Source organism: Petromyzon marinus, chromosome 40 (genome assembly GCF_048934315.1).
Source record: "Petromyzon marinus isolate PM22_M1 ecotype Great Lakes invasive population chromosome 40, UKy_Petmar_22M1.pri1.0, whole genome shotgun sequence".
Taxonomy (NCBI): domain Eukaryota; kingdom Metazoa; phylum Chordata; class Hyperoartia; order Petromyzontiformes; family Petromyzontidae; genus Petromyzon; species Petromyzon marinus.
The window spans coordinates 3483723-3505797 of record NC_133706.1 but is presented as its reverse complement, the minus strand read 5'-3'; the positions used below and the strand labels follow the sequence as shown (position 1 = coordinate 3505797).

The window sequence follows — 22075 nt, the reverse complement described above, 5'->3', positions numbered from 1 at the left end:
TTAGTGCTAGCCTTTGTGTAAAACGCGCGCTCGTGCATGCGGGGGAGGGGTAAAATTAAAACCGCTCACCAACGCTCGCGCGTATCTACGCAAAATAAGCGCCTGTAGCGGCGCGCGTGGTTACGCGCGTGTGTGGGAAATACGCGCCTGCAGAGGCGCGCGTGCACATGCACGCCACCGCATTCGCTTTTGTGGTGGTGTACGTGAACGTGTGTGAGATAACCCCGGGCGGTGGTGAGCCAGCCAATTAGCTCTGTCCCTCAGAGAGGGCGCTGGCGCGGGGGGGCCGATCACTCGATCGGCAAGGGCCCGGCAAGAGGCGGCTGACGAGGAGGAACGGAGAGGAGTGGAGGGGGGGTGGACGTCGCGTCCCACCCGCTCACAGGGAGCGGCGAGGCGGGCGTCGGCCCCCACATTTTTATAAAAATGTGATTTACAGTTAAAGTAATTGTATCGTGAAATCATTCACGACTGGTAGAGAGCTTCAGAGTACAGGTGGCGGTTTATTAGGGGCCGTCCAAAAATTACATCATGCACCTGGGGGGGGTCAATGCTAAATTCGATGCTAATTCCTTTGTCAAGGGGTACCTCTGCGGATGTGTATACTTTAACTTAGCTATTTCAATGAGCCATTTCAATGGCAAATTATATGCTAATTCCTTTGTCAAGGCGCTTGGTCTTCTTTATCTTCTCACACAGCTTAAAGGTCGTGATCTAAGCGTGGCTTCTTCCACTCCAGCGCTGTCCTCCAGACAGGCTCGTCCCTTCACCTGATGAAGGCCGCTTGTGTTGTGGCCGAAACGTCGTGAGAATATTATTGTGTTATTTTATTTTATCAATTTGTTATTTTATTCTCATTCTACGTGACTTTACCGAAAGAACCAAAGAAGATGAATCATTGCAGTCACGAAAGCTTTAAATCGAAATTTATATTGAAGCTCTTTTTCACAGATGTCCAGTCGGATGTTGTGTAACGGGAGGCTGGCACAGTGTAAGTAAACATGGTTTAATAAAAAACTCATAAACGCTGACACAAGTAAAAACTAAGGGGCTTGTTGACAAAACGACCTTTGCCACGGGGGATGGGGAAAGAGGAAGGGAGGATCTTTCAAGCGCTCCCTATAGGGAACCCACAAAACTGCATTTCCCAAACTCGTGTCCCCTCCATGACAGCAGCAACATCAACGCCACGGACACTCACGCTCCCCTTACCAACAACACCATCTCCATTGCCAACCAGCCACGAGATGGCTGCTCTCAACAACACCTCGGTCGTCGTGTACGCGGCCAAAGACCTCCGGCTGGTGAGTAACCGGCCGTAGCGAGGGTTGGTAAGAAACTCGAGCACGGGGAGATTCTCAGATCCCCCGCCGACTTGCTGAGGCTGCTCGCTCTGCCGGTTTTGCGCCGCCTGCATCGGTAGAGTGAGCCAGGCCGGCCCGGGGAGGGAGGTCCGGGGGGTTTGAAGTTGATGGGCAGCGGTGGTGTAAGTTTGGTTGATGCTGAACCACGGCTGAGTAGGCTGGGCCGTGCGGAGTGAATTGTGTTTTTGAGCTGTGTATTGTCGCGTTGCACGTTCATGCGATCAGCTGATGTAAAAGATGCGGCTGTAGACTGTAGGTACTGTCACTGTCAGTGCATTCTTATTCCACGAGAGACGCGTGCACAGGGATACCTCAACAGTTTATGTAAATGTCAACTGGACTGATTCTGATTCTGACTTTACCGAAAGAGCTAAGAATATGGACTGATTCTCTTTGTGCGAGTCGCTCCCATTGCTCCTGTCTGTCTTGGTCACCGTGTATTTCTCTATCTCTGTACTGTATACTGTATATATTTTCTGTGTATGCCTCTCTTACTCGTATCTGTCTCCGTGTCTCTCTTCATATAGAGTAATCTCATTTATCTCTCCTTGTCTCCGTCTCTGCGTCTCACTCTCTCCCTATATCCGTCTTGTCTACACGTACCTGTGTTTCACTCGCATCGTCACAGTGTCTCTCGCTCACAATCTCTTGTTTCTCCTCGCGTCTTCCGCGACTGTCTCTCGGGCTGCCCTACTGAGTATTATGTATGTAGGGCGGCAGTATTTGTTGTCACAGTTTCGGAGCACGGGCCTAAAATGTCAAGCGGCCAGCAACAAACAGCACGGACAAAGTAATAATATGCAAGCGTTGACACGTCTCTGTGAGCAAAGCTTGAGCGAAATAAACGATGGGAGGGAATTCCAAAGTGGAGCAGTGTGAGGGAAGAAGCAGAGAGAAACGTGTTTGTGACCTGCAGTGTGATTAGTGGGTGAGTGAGGGAGTCGGTGAATGGTTGAGTGAATCTTATCTTAAAGGAATTTATATAGCGCTTTAACCAAGGGGGCTTTACAAGGCATTAACAATGGTACATATTAATTTTATGGTCGAGATGAGGTGAATGAAAGAGATGAGAGGAAGCAATGGAGGCAAATCTGTTATGCATGAATTCGGTGAAAGTTAAATTGATGGCAGTAAGTGATGATGAATTAATTGAATGGGGAATGAGGAAAAGCCATATGAGAATATGAACATGGCATGGTTGAACATGGCATGGATAAGTCCAATAAGTCTAAACTAAACTATATATTTTTTACCCGGTAAGGCCAAAGTGATAGCTCAACGAAGTGGCTTTTCACGTGGAAATTTCGAGCAGCCAAATACTCCAAACGCGTGATGTTAATGCTAAATGTGGAGGGAAAAACCAGAGGACCCGGAGAAAAATCCATGCAACCATGAGAGAGAGACATGCAAACTCCAAATATACAGCAGGCGTTCGGGTCGGGGTTGAACTCCATGACCTGTGTCAGCCACCGTGTCAGCCTGGTGTAAACGGTCCTCAACATGGGGGGGTGGAGGAATCAATGAGTGACTTTCATGAGAAACCGTAATAATGGTAGAAAATGGACGCTTGTGTTGCGCCCGAAACGTCGTGATTTTTTTATACCTACATGACTTTACCGAAAGAACCAAAGAGTATAGGAAGAAGAGTGTTAAGGAGGTGAATGACCACTGGTGAATGAGTATGCACGTTAAAGTACACATAACACTGTGTAACAAAACAAATTGTTCCTGGTAGTGTTATTTCCAAAAGCAAAGTTTGTGGGGAATAATAGCCATTTTCTATACTTTTTAGGCATAAGAAATAAAAAATAACACTTAGTACCCAGGAACAAAACTTATGTTACATAGTGATATAATAATCATCATTGCTCAACAAAGTACTCAATAGACAGAACCGGGGTGAATGTAGCCGAGTTTGAGTTGGCACAGACCAGGAGTAATCATTATGTTTGCGTTGATGGATTGTTCCAGTCAACCGAGTGGGCTAGATTAATGACTTATTACAGCGATTTAAGCTTCACACAGCACCCAGACTTTTATGCGTGGTGCAAAAATCATCAACAGTTACAGAAGAACGGAATTGTGGTGCTCTTGTCTTAGATCACCATGAAATCAATTCGAGAAAATGTGACCCCAACTAATAGGCAGTAAGCATTGAGACAGAGACAACTGTCGACTGGTTTCATCCTTAACAGGACTAATCAGTGCAAGCATGAGTCGACATGCATTTTTTTAAAGTTTTTTTTCTCCTGCCTGCACTGTTTTCTATTTCTGATGGGGTTTTCTCATGGGGTACAGAATTGAATAGTGGTTAGAACATTGCCACATGCTTGTGAGCATTTTACAATCAGGCTGCTTTCATCACTGCTGCAGTTACACTCTCCCTTCCTTGACTCTGCGTACGCAGGTGAACCGGGAAATGCCTGTGCCGGGCCCCAACGGTAAGAGCTGAACTGCAACCATGAAACCACCCATCCGTCCAGCAGTGGAAAAAGTAGAGAGGTATCTAGGGAACGATCCTTTCCCCACCATCTTGGTGATTCCTTGAGTTGTCAAAGGCATACATCTGGATGGTAGCGCCTTTAGTGGCTGAAAGTTAATATTGTCTAACCGTATGAGAATTCTCGAGAGACCAGGAAAATCGTCTCACTTGGAAGACGTGACCTTGGTAACCAAAAAGGATAAAAGCAAAATAAATCAAATAAGCACAGGAATGGTGCAATGTGAACCATTGATTGTAAGATGCACTGCAAATGCGTGCTCAGTGTCAAGTTATACAAATCTGCTCTCACACATATGTAGTGTCTTCAAAAATTACACCGACACGTTGTAACAAGTCACCTGCTTACACTTTATTCACCTATTCTTGCACCAGTTGTAGGCACACCTATAACTATCTGTACGTTCACATATACTGAACTTCTCCCCGTTCCTATCTATTCTAGCACCTCACTTATCCTGCACTCAGCGACTCTGCACACAGCAACTTCACATCTCCACCGTTGCTCTCACCTATGCTCCCTCAGACCCGCTCACTCGTTTGTCCTGCGCGGGGGGTTCAGCCAACTCCCGTTTTACGGCTGGAGCGACAGCGGTGAAATGTCTTCACTCTTTGTTCCCGGCAACGACTCCCGACTCTTACACACACTCCCGCTTATATCACCCTGCTCATCCCGAGCCCTCATGTGCTTTCACTTAAGCTGCCGCCAGGCCGGTGCCAGTTGCCCCATTAATCTCTTATCATCACCCGTCATCTCCCATCTCCTAGGCGTCAACATCCGGTCATAGCGTAGCACCTGTTTGACCTCGGTTGCACCCGTTTCTCTCCTTAATAACTGGTTGTTTGTCTGTGCAAACTTCATGTTGCAACACGCACATCTGTTCAACCTCAGTTGCACCCGTTTAACTGTATGCACCGCACATTTCTCCCCTCTACACATGTACACCTAACTGGATTATAAGACAAGAGGAGGGGAGAAACATCTTATAACATGAAGAATATGATACAAACAACATATACCAACTTCTTGGTTCTTTTGGTAAAGTCACGTAGAATGGAGATAAAATAATACAAATAAAACATAATAAAATAAAATTTCTCACGATGTTTCGGCCACAACACAAGTAGCCTTCTTCAGGTGAAGAAACAGGACTGTCCAGAAGACAGCGCTAGAGTGAGCACTGCCAAGCAAGGGCCGCGTCTTTTAAGCTGTGTGGACAGAATTAACATATGAATTGGCATGTTACCCAACCCCACTTCCGGAGGTGATGAGAGGGGGGCACCCGAGGGCCAAAGGGGAAAGCCGGACAACCAAGGTGCGCTGCTATGTCCTATGCTATAAACTGGACTGCTATGCAATACAATATTATGCCTTCCATTCTAAACTACATGGTTTAATATCATATCCATAGAAAAAATTCCACCTATGAATTATACAATGCGTTACTGTACACTACCCTATACTTTAGACTATAAAATATTAGACTTGTACTATTACACTATGTCTTATTCTGTCAATCCTAATGTATGACACTGCTGTATATTCACAATACAATTACGATACTATATATTGCCTTATGAATTATGTTAAACATTACGATGCTTTACTATCTATTATTATACCATATGCTATAAACCATACCATTGACCGTGGTGTGAAAGATATCAAGAGGCAGTGCCAGCGAATGGACTGCGGTCTGAAGGTCACCGTAAAATACAATCAATTAAGAACTGAAATGGTTTATAACATCTTTACAATGGTTACTAAGCCAGAATCCATTTTCTCGTTTGAAATTGTCTCTGTGATTGTATATGTGGATGGCCTCATGAACGAATCTCTCATGGTAGCCGGATGGCTTGCAAAGAACCTCCGTCTTAGAGAAGTCAATGTCATGTGAGCCCACTGAATTATAACAGTCATCTGCCACGGCTGAGGAGTTAGTCCTACCGTGTTTCAAGTCTGCTTTATGTTCGTGGATGCGGTCCGAGATATGTCGTTTGGTTTCTCCAATGTAGCTGCTACCACAGAGGCAACTTAGTTTGTAAACGCCCGGGTACTGTATATCTGGAACCACATCTTTTACAGACGGAACCAGATCTCCATTCTACGTGACTTTACCGAAAGAACCAAGAAGATGAATCCCTGCAGTTACGAAAGCTTTAAATCGAAATTTAACATATACCAATTCACAATGGGTTTCTTTTTATTTCAATATAGTTGGTATATTTCCCATGTTTATTCCCAGTTCTCTTCAACGTTCCATCATGCAAAAAGTAATCCTTGTGGAGATTTCACAGAGCGATGGACACTGACCCATATTTTTCAGAATGGCCATGCTAGCTTTGAAGCTTTAGTCGGGGTATTCACCTTGGCCTCAAGTAGGCAAATACAAAGATCCCCCGTATAGCCTGCACGGCACACGAGGGGGTGGTGGCCAGCACCATGCCCGGCCATCTTAGGCTGCCTAGTGGCGATGTTTACATGACGTTTACACACCGCATTAGGTACTAATTTGAAGCTGAGTCGACCTAGGGGAGGCGAAACATGAGCGGGAATCGAACTTGGCTCGCCGGGTTTGTAGCGCATCGCGATAACCACTAAGCTACCGCTCCCCACGCTCAAATAGGCCTACAAACACATGGATCCCTGCCACCACTGCATCCACCGTTCCCGAGTGCACGTCACAAACCTTCGAGGGTGGTGGTAGAGGCTGTGGTGATGGTGTGATTGGTGGCAGTGATTAAAGTGTGAGTGCAGTGGTGATGAAGGTAGTGACGGTGTGGGGTGCAATGGAGTGGCGGTTAGTGCACTGCATTACAAACCTGGCAACTCGGGTTCGATGCTCACTAACGGTCGATACCAGTGACAATTATCTAAAGCGGTCCTGGGCCTGTTAAGGCTATAAGGGGGATATTTGTCTTTTCGTAACGGTGTGAGTGCAGTGGCAGTGATAGTGTTGAAAGGGGGAGGGGTGTTGCAGTGATAGTGGTGGTGAAGGTGCTAATGTGGTGGTGGTGGTGCGTGTGGTGATTGGTGGCGTAGCGGTTAACACGCTGTGCTACGAACGTGGTGACACAAGTTTTCTTAGCTAACAGCAGTGACAATTATCTTAATTGGTTTTGGGCCTCCCCTAGGTTGACTCAGTCTCAAATTATTACTTGGTGAAATGTGTAAACATCACCACTAGGGAGACGTGGTGCTGGCCACCCACCCCCATGTGTGCCGTGCCGGCCTTCATAGCTGCTCGCTAACAGCACTTGCTCCTACAGTTAGTTAAGGCTACAGGGGGGATCTTTGTGGTGGTGGTGGTGGTGGTAGTAAAGGTGAAGGTGTGGATGTGCGTGCACCTCTACGCCATGTGACCCCCCTGCTGTGCCCCCCAACAGAGGTGCTGCTCAAGATGCACTCGGTAGGCATTTGCGGCTCGGACGTGCACTACTGGCAGCACGGCCGCATTGGAGACTTCGTGCTGCAAGAGCCAATGGTGCTGGGCCATGAGGCGGCTGGCACCGTGTGCGCCGTGGGGGCCAGCGTCACCCACCTCGTTCCTGGTTTGCGGCACGGACGCGCCCTCGCTGCGCACAGCGCACTATCGGCACTATCGCGACGCGCGCGAGACTCCTTGTGATAGAACGTTCGCGGAGCCTGTGACGTGAACGCGACACATGATGGACACGTTTGCCTGGCCTATGCAACTTGCGTAAGATGCAAAAGTATAGCGGCAAATGTGTGACGACGTGACAGCACGAGATTCGCGGCACACCTTGAGGAAAACATGCGACTTACGCCCAACATATGGATACGCTTACGTTATGCTTACATTATTGCTGCAGTGGCTTTTGGCTAACCATTGAACGAAGACGGTCACTGCATCACACGTTTTCAGATCTGATTCTGTGACCGTCTTGAACGCTTTCTTCCGATATTAGGAAGCCACTGGAGCTATGACTTCTTAGAACTGCTTTTTGTGCGTTAGTTGTTGTCCTTCCCATGCACCTCCCATAAGCACGGTTGGCCACATACAGTCCAAAAGAAGTTCAACATGTATTCGTCATGTTTACAATATACATAACATGCAGGAGTCATACAGAGAGGTTCAAGACGTGCTCAAGATGCCCAAGAGACTCGCGGCGTGGGTGAAAAAAACGGGCGATGCACTCGCCGCACACAACGTGCTCACAGCTTGTAATATTTATGGAGCTCGAATGCACAACACGCAAAAACACGCAAAAAACGCCAACGGTTCAGAGACATTCTTATGAAATGCTCACAATGGGCCCAGCGCACGTGACACAAGATGCATTCACAAGGTTGCCACACAATTGTAATGAATCATTGTCGGAAATCATAGTTGGGCTAGGAGTTTCTGTGTGACTTGACCCTGCATCATCCATCGCCTACTCTGATCGTCATTTGTCCACGTGTCTGTCTGTGTGCGAATGTCTATGTGCACGTGTGCATGTGTCCATGCGTGCATGTGTGTGTGTGTGTCCATGGAGAGCAAGATCGTGGTCGTTAGCGCACTGCGCTACAAACCTGGCCACCTGAGTTTGATTACCACTTATGGCCAACATCAGTGTTGAATATCTGCACTAGTCTTGAGCTTCCCCGAAGTCAACGGAGCTTTAAATGGGTGCCTGGTGTGATGTGTAAACATCACTCGGGAAGCAAAAACGGCTGTGCGTGGTGCTGGCCACCTACCCCTTCATGGGAGCGGTAGTGTAGTTGTTAGCATGCTACGAACCCGGCAACCAGAGTTCAATTCCCCTTCATGGCAAACATCAGTGAGGATTATTTGAACTGGTCCTGGGCCTCCCCTAAGTTGACTGCTTCAATTGGGTACCTGGTGCGATGTGTAAATATCGTCACTCGGGAGACAAAGGCGGACGGGCGTGGTGCTGGCCACCCACCAGCTCGTGTGTCGTGCTGGCCTTCATTAGGTGCTCGCTCATAGCACTTGCCTTTGTCGCGCTTGTGCCCAGGGGACCGGGTGGCCATTGAGCCCGGCGTGCCGCGCGAGAACGATGAATTCTGCAAAAACGGCCGCTACAACCTCTCCCCGAGCATCTTCTTCTGCGCGACGCCTCCCGACCACGGCAGCCTGTGTCGCTACTACACGCACAGTGCCAGCTTCTGCTATAAGTGAGCGCCGCCAGCATTCAGCAGACTCGGAGTCGTTAACCCCCACGCCCCCCTCCCCCGCCTTCCCAGTGCCTCCAATGATTGTTATAATTTGGGCCAGGGGTTCGATTTGAGATGTACAGCCTTTTTTCTGGTGTTGTTTTGACCGTCTCGTTTGTACGGTTTTGTTCAATGCGTTGGGACTACATTCAACATCAGTTCATAATTTAAATGAATAATGTGAATGAACCTTGAATAATTCAATGCAACCTGCACAATTTGCTTTGCAGTGGCGAGGGTTAAGATATATTGTAATCAATATATGGATCCATATGTGCCTATCATTCATCTTACCATGTGCGATACCAACTTCTCTTCCACTTCGGTCACCACAAACCTTTTGTGCTGGAGCCATGTGGAATATCCACCACTGGCTCAAAACTGGAAAAGCAGAGAGCATTTCCCCAAGTTGCTGAGAACAAGGGAACACTTGGGATTGTATTGCGCTGGTTGGAACTGTTATGTGTCACTGTTTCTTTGAGCTTATATCACAGCACACTGCGACACTGCAGAGCGTCTAATTGTGACCTTGCATGAAGAGGCTTGAGAATGAATGCACCTCGCAGAGGTCCGGAGACAGGAGAGAGAAGTCCTGTGCCTGGACTAGAATACGGAGGAGGGTGGTTGGCGGAGGGGTGTGGAGGCGTTCACCAGTAACCATGGCGGTGCTGGTCCGATGCAGGCTTCCCGACAACGTGAGCTATGAGGAGGGGGCCCTCGTTGAGCCGCTTTCCGTGGGCATCCACGCGTGCCGCCGCGCCGGCGTCTCATTGGGCAGCTACGTCTTCATCTGCGGGGCAGGTGGGCTACCCCTTACCACCTGACCGCACTTCACCTGGTATCACCTCGCCTGCTTACTACTCACCTGGTGACTGGTTGCTCATCTCCTGATCATGCCTCACCTGGACAATAACTTCCCCTGGTCTCATCTGGTTAATACTTACCTGGTTTATCACCTTAACTGACCACACTTCATCTGGTTACTCACCTAACCTTATTATGCTTTACCCGACCTTGCACGAACTCACCTCACGGGGTACTGTGGAATCAGCATTATTTATTCGAAATATTGTGCAGACATGGGGAGCGATGTCACCTCTTTGATCCACCTCCCTCAGGTCCCATCGGGCTCGTGTGCCTCCTCGTGGCCAAAGGGATGGGGGCGGCAAAGGTGGTCATCACAGGTACATGGCTTCCATCATCATCATCATCATCATAATAATCGTAATAGCCACCATCATCACTTTAACCCTCATCATACATTCCACTGTCATAATTGTCATCTTCATCACTATCATTGTCATCACTCTTTACCATCATAGCAATCACCATCATCAACAGTCATTAATGATCACTACTACCGTCATCACCACCACAGTAGGTATTATGTAACGATCCTCACGGCAGCCCGTGGCCTCCCCTAAAGGGCTTTCCCGCATCTTCTTGTTCTTTCAGTAAAGTCACGTAGAATGAGAATAAAACAATAAAACAAAATAAGACAATAAAAGTCTCACGACGTTTCGGCCACAACACAAGTAGCCTTCTTCAGGTGAAGGGACAGAACTGTCGGGACGACAGCGCTTCAATGAACGCTGCTAAGATTTGCAGCGTCTTTTAAGCTAGGTGGGAGAGGTAAAGCGCCTTGACAAAGGAGTTTACATATCAAACAGGAGAAGTTAGCATTGAAATAGCTGTGTTAAAGTGTTGGATCAGCAGGGTGTTAAAGTCGGAAATTAGCATGTAACTGGGAGATTAGCATGATGTTAATGTGAGGGATTAGCATGTGACTGGTCACGGAAATAGCTATGTTAAAGTCAAAGTTTACATATCAACAGAGGCATTTAGTATATGGACGCTAAAGGACTGCAACTACCCAACTATCATACAATAAACCGATGTGAAAAAACTAAGTATAAACTACATCAATATAATAAATGTACTCAATATATTCTTCAATAAGTTGAGCTATAAACATAAAGTAACTGGGTATACACTACACTATATAATGAATACCATATAGTAAGCTAATAAAAAACTAAAATATAAACTACATCAATGTTATCAATAAACTCGATATACTCTCCAATCAGCTGAGCTACTAACAATAAGTCGTTATGCATTACAATGCCTTATGGCGAAAAAATGGGTGGCGTTTTTTCTTTTGAATTTAACATAGCTATTTCCGTGACCAGTCAAATGCTAATCCCTCACATTAACATCATGCTAATCTCCCAGTTACATGCTAATTTCTGACTTTAACACCCTGCTGATCCAACACTTTATCACAGCTATTTCAATGCTAAATTCTCCTGTTTGATATGTAAACTCCTTTGTCAAGGCGCTTTACTTCTCCCACCTAGCTTAAAAGACGCTGCAAATCTTAGCAGCGTTCATTGAAGCGCTGTCGTCCCGACAGTTCTGTTCCTTCACCTGAAGAAGGCTACTTGTGTTGTGGCCGAAACGTCGTGAGAATTTTATTGTCTTATTTTGTTTTATTGTTTTATTATCATTCTACGTGACTTTACCGAAAGAACCAAGAAGATGAATCCTTGCAGTCACGAAATCTTTAAATTGGCTTTCCCATAGTTTGCGATCTGCTGCGTTGAGAGGCTCGTGCGTATGTATGTTGAACTTCTTTGGCACGTATGTGGGTAACCACGCTTCGTTTTTGCAGACCTGTCGAGCGAGCGTCTGGCGAAGGCGCGGGAGCTAGGTGCCGACTTCGTCCTCCTGTCGGGGGCAGGCAGCGAGGCCGAGGCCTCCTTGGGCGGCCCGCAGGACATGGCGCGTCGCGTCGCCGAGTGCCTAGGCGGCACGCCACCTGACATCTCCATCGAGTGCACGGGCGCGGAGGCGTGCGTGCAGGCCAGCATCTACGTGAGTTCGCCCGCACATCCGCTGTGATCAACCTGGAGGTAACCTGTACGAGCCGATTACCATTGCAGGGATTGCTCATGTACAGTGAGGGAAAAAAGTATTTGATCCCCTGCTGATTTTGTACGTTTGCCCACTGACAAAGAAATTATCAGTCTATAATTTTAATGGTAGGTTTATTTGAACAGTGAGAGACAGAATTCCAACACAAAAATCCAGAAAAACACATGTCAAAAATGTTATAAATTGATTTGCATTTTCATGAGGGAAATAAGTATTTGACCCCTCTGCAAAACATGACTTAGTACTTGGTGGCAAAACCCTTGTTGGCAATCACAGAGGTCAGACGTTTCTTGTAGTTGGCCACCAGGTTTGCACACATCTCAGGAGGGATTTTGTCCCACTCCTCTTTGCAGATCTTCTCCAAGTCATTAAAATTTCGAGGCTGACGTTTGGCAACTCAAACCTTCAGCTCTCTCCATAGATTTTCTATGGGATTAAGGTCTGGAGACTGGCTAGGCCACTCCAGGACCTTAATCTGCTTCTTCTTGAGCCACTCCTTTGTTGCCTTGGCCGTGTGTTTTGGGTCATTGTCATGCTGGAATACCCATCCACGACCCATTTTCAATGCCCTGGCTGAGGGAAGGAGGTTCTCACCCAAGATTTGACGGTACATGGCCCCGTCCATCGTCCCTTTGATGCGGTGAAGTTGTCCTGTCCCCTTAGCAGAAAAACACCCCCAAAGCATAATGTTTCCACCTCCATGTTTGACGGTGGGGATGGTGTTCTTGGGGTCATAGGCAGCATTCCTCCTCCAAACACAGCAAGTTGAGTTGATGCCAAAGAGCTCCATTTTGGTCTCATCTGACCACAACACTTTCACCCAGTTGTCCTCTGAATCATTCAGATGTTCATTGGCAAACTTCAGACGGGCATGTATGTGCTTTCTTGAGCAGGGGGACCTTGCGGGCACTGCAGGATTTCAGTCCTTCACGGTGTAGTGTGTTACCAATTGTTTTCTTGGTGACTATGGTCCCAGCTGCCTTGAGATCATTGACAAGATCCTCCCGTGTAGTTCTGGGCTGATTCCTCACCGTTCTCATGATCATTGCAACTCCACGAGGTGAGATCTTGCATGGAGCCCCAGGCCGAGGGAGATTCACAGTTCTTTTGTGTTTCTTCCATTTGCGAATAATCGCACCAACTGTTGTCACCTTCTCACCAAGCTGCTTGGCAATGGTCTTGTAGCCCATTCCAGCCTTGTGTAGATCTACAATCTTGTCCCTGACATCCTTAGAGAGCTCTTTGGTCTTGGCCATGGTGGAGAGTTTGGAATCTGATTGATTGATTGCTTCTGTGGACAGGTGTCTTTTATACAGATAACAAGCTGAGATTAGGAGCACTCCCTTTAAGAGTGTGCTCCTAATCTCAGCTCGTTACCTGTATAAAAGATACCTGGGAGCCAGAAATCTTTCTGATTGAGAGGGGGTCAAATACTTATTTCCCTCATTAAAATCAATTTATAACATTTTGACATGCGTTTTTCTGGATTTTTTTGTTATTCTGTCTCTCACTCTTCAAATAAACCTACCATTAAAATTATAGACTGATCATTTCTTTGTCAGGGGGCAAACGTACAAAATCAGCAGGGGATCAAATACTTTTTTCCCCTCACTGTAGTAGTGTTGTTGTTTTTTTCTTCCGATTTATATTTTGTTGCTGTACTTTAATAATTTGGTTTGCTTGTCATTTTGGTCACCCAAGTAACTTTTTCAAATGAGATTCTATCCTGGCCTCCTGAGTCCTCACCCTTGGTTAAACAACACAAACTTTAACTTGTAACTGCATCTCGCAATATTGTGCAACCCGCGAACATGGAGGTGCATATATATTAACCCTTTCCCATTCTGATGACGAACGTATGTGTACATCATCAATTTTTCTTCCAATTCCATTCCGGTTACGTACGTTCACGTCATCGGAACGGAATGGATTCTAAACGGAATGGATTCGGAACAGAAGAGGAAGTAAAAGGTCATACGTGAGGGTGTGTGGCACAGTTTGGCGCCAGCTATCATTGAGTGTGATCGTGTCTCTGCAGTTGTCTGCATTGAATAAAGTACAATGCATTTAAAAAGAGCGGCACTACGCCTCTCTAAGTAAAATTAATGCTAACTGCTTGCCTGTTCCGAGATGCAGTGGTGAGCGGTATACCCACCCTGCAACTTTCAGATGTCTCGGAACGGGAAAGGACTAAAATGTTTTCAGCCACTTCAATTAAAAAGCCTGGTCTTTGGTCACCATCAAAATCAATTTGAGTGAATGTGACTGACTGATAGCCACAACCGACTTCACAACTTCCCTGTCTTGCTCGTGTCTGGACATTGGTTCTCGGCACTTGGCTGACAACCACGTAGCCCCGCAGCTGCCTACATAACATTCCGGCTTGCATGGTGGTCGCCCATCCAAACAACTATCTAGGCTCAAATCTGCTTAGCTTCCAAGATCTGATAAGATTGTGTGCATTCTGGGAGATTTGGTCTGAGGCTAGCCACTATTATAGTAGACAATTATAATACCGATTGCTTTCCATTGACAAAATGATTTTGCATATATGTTTGACCAATTGGCATGAAATCTACAAAGCATATAAGATATAATTATATTGTATACTGTACATACATGAACAAAAGCTTTGATGCAAAACGTTCTTTGCAAATTATTTTCAAAAGTGCTTGATGAATACGGTAGTTGAATGCATCAACTATTAGATGTTTGATTGGCATCTAATTTAATGAGTAATGAAACGGTGGAGTGGTCATGACAATGTTAACCGGAATTTCTGGGAAAGTCACTCCACAACCCTTGACCCAGTGTCCTCTCCCCTCCGGCATGCTGACACGTGAACACAACCCAGTGGCATCCTTCCCCATTCTCAACAGATTTGTTTCAAATAATGCTTTTCCAATGCATGTGCATACATGTGTATGTGTGCCGTGGTGGTCCCCCTCTTTAAGAAGAGGGACCGCACAGACTGTAACTACAGGGGCATCTCACTCCTCAGTGTGCCGGGAAAGGTCCTGACAAGGATTATTCAACATCGCCTTGCCAGGCATGCTGAGGAGAGGCTTGTGGAGCCCCAATGCGGTTTCAGGAAAGGGCGGTCCTGCACAGATGCCATATTTTCTGTCCGTCTGTTACAGCAGAGGTGTAGGGAATTCCAGCAAGACCTACATCTCTGCTTTATTGACCTGGTCAAGGCCTATGATACCATCAGTCGGCCTGGGCTCTGGGTTGTTCTTAGTGCTTTTGGAGTCCCTGACTCTCTGCTCATGATCATTAAGGACCTTCATGATGGTGAGCGGGCCCGGGTAAAACTATGTGGCCGGGAGTCAGATCCATTCCCTGTACACCTTGGGGTACGACAGGGATGTCCTCTGGCTCCCACATTATTTAAAATCTATTTTGACCACGTAGTTCGTGAAGCCTTTAATAGCTGTACCCGGGGAATCTCCATTTGGTACAGATATAATGGGAGGCTGATCGATGCCCAGGTGCGGTCAAGGGATGGCTCCCTATTGCTCAACCATGTTACGTATGCCGATGATTTGGTAATAGCTGCTCATTCAGAGGAGGAGTTGGAGACGCTGCTGCTGAGACTGGAGCATGCCACTAAGAGATGGGGCCTTACCATCAGCCCCACCAAAACTAAGCACCTGCCTGGGTATTTTGTACCATCGGAGACTCCACCCCCACTATTTCCAATCGGTGAAGGGACAGTTGTGGATAGAGTGGAGAGTTTCCCATACCTGGGCAGTGTGCTTATGACCGGCTCCAGTTTAACAGCAGAGGTCTCACTCCGAATCAGTCGAGCGGCAATATCTTTTCATCGGTTGCATAACGCTGTGTGGAAGCTACCTGGTCTGTCGCTCCGCACTAAGCTTCAGGTCTTCAGGTCTTCTCGGCCACGGTCATTCCCTCCCTTCTCTACGCTTGCGAAATGTGGACCCCCCTAATAGAACATCTTCGCCGGTTAGAAACATTTAGGCTAGCCTGCCTATGATCCATCTTGGGTTTAACCAGGCTGGATTGTGTGAGGAGCTCACAAATCCTTGAAAGATCTGGGCAAGGTCCCATCGGTGAGCTCCTCCGGCAGGCAAGGCTGCGTTGGCTGGGTCATGTAGCCCGCATGCCCGCCACCGCATGCCGAAACAGCTTTTGTTCGGCCGTATCGAGGGGGCTGAACGGGCGCGGCACGGGCTAGAGAAGAGATGGAGTGATGTGGTACAGGAGGACGTGGAGCTGAGTGGACTTGACGATGACTGGTACCAGCGGTGTCAAGATCGGCCTCTGTGGAGGAGGCTCGTGAAGGACGCTACTGGGCAGTTGGAGGCAGTCGCCCTCCAACACCAACGGAGGGCAGAGGAGCGACGCTCACAACAACGAGCGGAGCGCCGGGTGGCTAAAGCACAGCAGATTGGCACAGTAGGGGGCACAAGTGGTGCATCATCCAGTCATCTTAGTCAGTCGACCTGTGGCACTTGGGTCTGCCCCGTGACCTCCTGCCAGCGGGCGTTCGACACTTCACGTGGCCTCAAGGTGCACATGGCCTGGCACAAGCGTCGTGGTGACGTCACCGCCACTTAGTGGCGAATGGCGGTTGTTGTGTGTATCTAGTATAACACAAGTGCCGTGGTGATATCACCGCCACTTAATGGTGCACGACAGACTATTGTACGTTTGTGTGCATGTTTGCAAGTGTGGGGAGCAGTAATGCAGTGCTTAGCATGCTGTGTTACGAACCTGGTGACATGAGTTCGATTCCTGCTCATGCCCAACAAGTGATGATTATCTGAGCCGTTCCTGAGCCTCCCCTAGGCCGACTCAGCCTCAAATGAGTACCTGGTGCAGTGTGTAAAGATCGCAACTGGGGAGACAAAGTCGGCCAAACATGGTGTTGGCCACCCATCTCCTTGTGTACCATGCCAGCCTTCATAGGTGCTCCATAACAGTACTTGTTAAGGCTGTTGAGGTATCTTTGTCTTGTGTGTGCATGTACGCGTATGTATGTGTGTGTGTGTGCCACGCCAGGCAACGCGCTCCGGGGGAGTCCTGGTGCTGGTGGGCATGGGCCCCAAGCTCATGACCCTGCCCATCCTCAACGCCGCCGTGCGGGAGGTCGACATCCGTGGCGTCTTCCGCTACTGCAACACGTGAGCCCGCAGCATTGGCGGAGACGGTGGTGCCGGTGTGCGGTTGCTCACCAGAGCCCTGATCCCTCACTCGTCCTTGTTGGCAGCGTCATTCCTCTGCTGACTCGTTCGCTAATTAACAAGCAGGAGCAACACCAAGTGTCAAACGATAGAATTTCGTTCTCGGGGGTGGCAGTAAAATTATGATAATTTAGTGGAGTTTGTTATGGGCGGGGGGGGGTAGCAGGGGAAAGTCATCCCAGCGCAGGTGTGAGAACGATAGCCATAGACCAGCTGCAATTCTGATGGCTACATGTATGAGTGCAAGAACTACAGAACAGGTGTGAGTATTTAAAGTGTTTAGAGTATTTAAAGTATTTGGCTGCAATAAATGTCCACATGATTAGCCACTTCGTTGAGCTATCATTTGTGATAGCCAGGTCACTTATGTAAAATCGCTTTAAAGCTCAATGGGCCTTACTTGGTAAAATAAATAAAAAAATTGGTGAGAGTTATTACCACAGCACAGGTGAGACCAGTAAACACAGCACGGGTGCGAACCCAGTAAACGCAGCTCGGGTGCAAACGGAGCAGGATGGGCACAGGTGAGACCCCTGAAACGACTTCGTCTCTGGTGCGGCGTGCAGGTGGCCGATGGCCATCGCCATGTTGGCGTCGCGGCATGTGGATGTGCAGCCGCTCGTCACGCACCGCTTCCCGCTCTCCTCGGCGCTCGAGGCGTTCGAGGTAACGCGGCAAGGGAAGGGCATCAAAGTCATGATCAAGTGCGACCCCGACGATGAGCAGCCCTAATCGCAGGTCTCCCCATGCACCTCATCGTCACTCATGCCACCTCATTGTCAAGCCACATCGTCAGATTACCTGTCATATCCCCTCATTGTCACATCACCTCCTGTTGTTGTATGTGTTTGTCTTCTAAATGTGCCATGAATGTTGTGGATTGTTAAAAAAACACAAACTCATTGTTCAGAAAGTGTATTTTTGTCCAGAGGAGGCAGATTAAATGGACGATGGAGTGAGTTAGCACAATTAACGTGGCCATCTGTATGAAGATCATAGAACAAATAATTATCAAATTTGGATTGTAAAGTGTTCCGATGAAACTTGCAAGTCATCGCTTATCACGTGTTCACACTATAATGCATTATAAGAGCACGGCTCTATCATTGAGGAACACTTTTTGCACAACGTGGAATGAGCCCGTTCTGACAGGGAATGCGTGCAGTTATAACGAAGTTTCTGATTGGTCAACAACAAGCTTCTCTCTTGAGCTGTGCAGCTGAGCGGTGTGACACAGTAATGCGGCTGCGCACCCTTTGTTTTTTGTCCCGCCATCTCACTGTGTGCTTACATCGTATTTCACCACAATGTATCATGACATGTATAGGGAACTTGTTTTCGTTTAAGGTGTTTTTCGTTGAATACGGAACTTCAAGGGAATGCATCTACCGCATTAAACGAGGACTTACTGCATGTGGGTTATCGAGTGTTTTCGAGACAATCCTCAAATTTGAATGCTCACAGAACACTGCTGTAACATCACCCCACGTTGAAGAACAATATCTGAAAGATGATACCGCAGAGCTACTTCTCAGGTCCCTTTAGTTGTCTTTTACCCATGATATGTGGTGCATTTCCTCACATGCCCTACGAATTTTTATCTGTGGGAGGAAACCAGAGAAACTGGGGAAACCCCATGCAGAACAGGAGGGAGAGAATGCAAACGCCACAAAAGGAAAGGCACCTGACTCGAGAATGGAATGCAGGCACCTCTGGCTGCGTGGCACGAGTGTTACCACTGCACTGCCAGGGGTAACACGGGCATCACTACCAAATGTGTATCACGAAGGAGAAGTTGTTTTGTCAGTAGAGCATCGGTGCTAATCAGAATCAGAATCCATTTTTTTAATACTGGAGGAATTCGATGAGCTATAAAGCTCTTTTCCATAGATGTCCAGTGGGGGCAGGTCAGAATGTTACAACATAATACAAAAACACGATAGTAGTGCAAATTATAGGCAAGGTAAACAAATCACTTTAAAAATATATACCAAAAAACTAAACTTATTTTAATCTCATGGAGCCATTAGCTTATTTTTCAGAAGCTACCTGGCCACAATTTATAGCTCAATGAAGTGGTTTATCGCTTGGAAGTTCACAGCAGCAAAATAATCGAGACGTTTTTCTAAATGTGGAGGAAAAAATCGATGCGATTGAGGTAACAGCATTGGCTGAGTGCCTCTGCTGCTGCTCGAGCCTCTGCACATAGCGGGATCCTCCTCCGTGTTGGCGTTTCTGTTCCTTCTCATTGGTTCAACAGAACGTCAAGATTCCCCGTCTCCTCAAGAGTGGACCCGCAGATGTTAAAGGAAGACACAAGCCACAACATCTAAAAGCTCCTCTTGCACAGATACATATACCAGGGCGTGTATGTCATAGATTGTCTGACACAAGTTTTAAAATTAGTAAGGCATGCCGTCATCGCGCGTGTTATGCTCGTGATATCGGTGCCGTTAAGTCGCACTGATGGCCTTAACTTTAAAGTCTTCTTTTTTGGCTCTCAACTACCAGTTTCAAAGTCGTGTCTCAAAGCCAAGGATGTGCAGCCTATTTCCCAAGAGCCGCTCGTTTTATTTTAGTTGGGTCCATAACAGACCAAAGCGTTGGAGTTGCTGTGATTGACAGATGAGTGTAATTAACCTCCGTATTAATGAAACTTGAGAAAAAGTGCACATACTAATTAAACTGACGTAATTAACACAGGAAATGTAATTATTATTCTAAAAGACCAAACTGGCTATCGCGTTTGTGAAAATGCCTAATCGTGAATAAAAAAGTCCTCATTTATTTGATATCCTTATATACAGTTTTATGTACAGTCTCCAAAATCATGTCAAGCGTCAAATGTAAAACAACATATTCGTGACATTTCTATTAAATAAAAAGCAATCGCAAATCATTGCATTGTAAAATTGTATTTTTCAAATGAGCAGTACACAACCCAAAACAAATATATGTGCCATGATTATTTTTATATAATATGTTCATCCGTTCCATTTTACAAACCAAAAACTCAGTCACAGCAGAGCACTCGTGTTCAAGTGATGTTTAAAATAATCAGCCATGATTGTAGAAACCTGTGCATGGCACTCGAACAAGCCATACGATTGTGAGAAAAACCATGCGATAATAAATACAATGTTTAACTTGGCACATGTGGCCTCCATCTTACCGTGAAATATTTATATTCAACAAGAGGCACCTGAGTTAGTGGTGCGTGAAATCTGAACTGGTTAGGGCCCTCGTTAACCCGGACTGACCAGCCTGGTGAAATGAGCAAATGGCCCTCATGTCAGTAGAGCCTTCGTCCAGCAGTGTGTTTATGAGCGCTATAATTGATGATTACAATGCACGCGAATAGCGTAAAAACACCAGCAATAACGAAAGTCATGCAAAAGTGGAGAAATTCGCCCCCCCCCCCCTCGTTACTGATGTGTCGCACCGGGGTTTTTAGATCGCGGTGCCGCGTCACTCAGCATTACACTTTCGTCTTTTGCCAGCATCACTCCTGCATCACATAGGCGTTGCACCAGCGTCTATACAGCGTCAGACCAGCGTGATACCAGCGCCTCGCCAGTGTCTCAATGGCATCACTGCATCACACTGACATCTCACTGGTGTCATATCAACGCCACATAGGCGTCTCATCGGCATCTCGCCAGCATCACACCAGTGGCTCCAGCTGTCCGTGACGCCGGCCCATCTCCTGCCGCAGCAGAGATCCCGCCTGTGCCGGGAGACACGAGCCGTGTCAACGCCCATCATGTGTCCAACAAGAATTGACGTGTGCGCTCACAATACAGGACCCGAATTGTGCGTTTAAGAATCGATTAGTACACAATTTATGAAAAACATGCTCATGTGCAAATGTTACATTCAAGATAATAAGATTGGAAAACCTACAGCCGTTGGGCAGAATACGGCCCATAACTCGATTTCCTATGGCCTGCAGCCATGCAAGGCCTACCAGCTTAAAACAGCCCGCAATGATACTTATCCGTCTCTTGCGAGCATCTTCGCCGCACTAATCGGACACTGGAGGGGAATATTTTGACCTGCCAATACCGCATTCCGCACGTTTTTGTGTCGATTCGGCATTGAGAAGTGGAGGGCGGGGGGGGGGGGCGGAGGCAGGGGTGGGGGAGGGGGTGCACTCACGACAGGAAAGCCATGCAGGATGTCGGTGGACGTCCTCGTGAAGCCGTGCGAGCGCTCCGTCAAACGCATCACGTAGTCCTGCCGCTCACGCCCCCACTTCTTGGCTTTCACCTTCAGCTACACGTGCCACATTGGAGGACACAACCAGGGCGGTGCGGTCCAGGTGAAGGTGCCACAGGAGAGGCACAGCCTCAACAACGCAGGTTGCAGACTCACGCGACACTCGCGTTTGAAAGTTCTCCCCCTGTTCTGCATGGGTTTCCATCGGGTTCTCAAGTTTTTTTGCCCATAGCAAAAAAAGACCTCAAAACCCACACAATGTCCACTGGTATTTTCCAAGCATCCAAATGTTGAAAAACCACCTGAACATTACTCAATTGGAATTTACATAGAGCAACATCGCCCCCTACTGCAACAACGTAGGACCCTGCTGAAAAAGTCTTGATACGCGTATTTATTATAATATAAGCGCTTTCCAGGTGCATCGGAGGTTTCATTAGGCAGACAATATATGAGCAGACAACGGTTAATTTAGTTTAACCAGGTGAGAACTCCAGAGACCAGCAAAGTCTCAATTGCAAGTGAGCCGGGGCATCAGTGTGCCTGGAGGGAGCGATGATTGATGCTGTGTATAATCCCACTTGAGAAATTTGCGGTGTAATTTTTGTATTTGGCAATCTTGGACCCCAGACGGTGGCACATAATGTCCTATCAGAGGGGATCT

General features: G+C 47.2%; 2 protein-coding genes across 5 annotated transcripts in view; one reads left to right on the top strand and one right to left on the bottom strand.

Annotated features, from left to right (window-relative positions):
- Window positions 1–1164: 1164 nt before the first annotated feature.
- SORD (sorbitol dehydrogenase) lies at window positions 1165–20092 on the top strand. 3 transcript variants are annotated; one of them, XM_032968579.2, is made up of 10 exons: window positions 1165–1304; window positions 3772–3805; window positions 7252–7416; window positions 8848–9007; window positions 9729–9847; window positions 10165–10230; window positions 11721–11923; window positions 17012–17133; window positions 17760–17859; window positions 19454–20092. In XM_032968579.2, the coding sequence occupies exons 1-10, from the start codon at window positions 1167–1169 to the stop codon at window positions 19658–19660; spliced, it is 1314 nt and encodes a 437-aa protein (XP_032824470.2). In that variant the 5' UTR covers window positions 1165–1166; the 3' UTR covers window positions 19661–20092. The 3 variants fall into 3 exon arrangements, with proteins under 3 accessions (XP_032824470.2, XP_032824474.2, XP_032824472.2); XM_032968583.2 differs by having other exon boundaries at window positions 17760–17931; XM_032968581.2 differs by having other exon boundaries at window positions 1168–1304; window positions 3772–3866.
- LOC116950650 (coiled-coil domain-containing protein 33-like) overlaps window positions 19958–22075 on the bottom strand; it is a 30710-nt gene continuing 28592 nt past the window's right edge. For both annotated transcript variants that reach the window (XM_032968586.2, XM_032968585.2), the window contains 2 exons: window positions 21352–21468; window positions 19958–20920 (listed from right to left, as the gene is read on the bottom strand). In XM_032968586.2, the coding sequence (XP_032824477.2) occupies window positions 20858–20920; window positions 21352–21468 (180 nt within the window). In that variant the 3' untranslated portion in view covers window positions 19958–20857. The remainder of the gene's footprint in view (window positions 20921–21351; window positions 21469–22075) is intronic.

What these genes read in the sequence shown, in the direction of transcription:
- SORD (XM_032968579.2), top strand. Translation starts at nt 1,167, where the DNA reads ATGACAGCAGCAACATCAACGCCACGGACACTCACGCTCCCCTTACCA. An exon ending in GCCTGTGCCGGGCCCCAACG is followed by an intron (nt 3,806 to 7,251) that starts GTAAGAGCTGAA and finishes GCCCCCCAACAG; the next exon opens with AGGTGCTGCTCAAGATGCAC. An exon ending in GCGTGCAGGCCAGCATCTAC is followed by an intron (nt 11,924 to 17,011) that starts GTGAGTTCGCCC and finishes GTGCCACGCCAG; the next exon opens with GCAACGCGCTCCGGGGGAGT.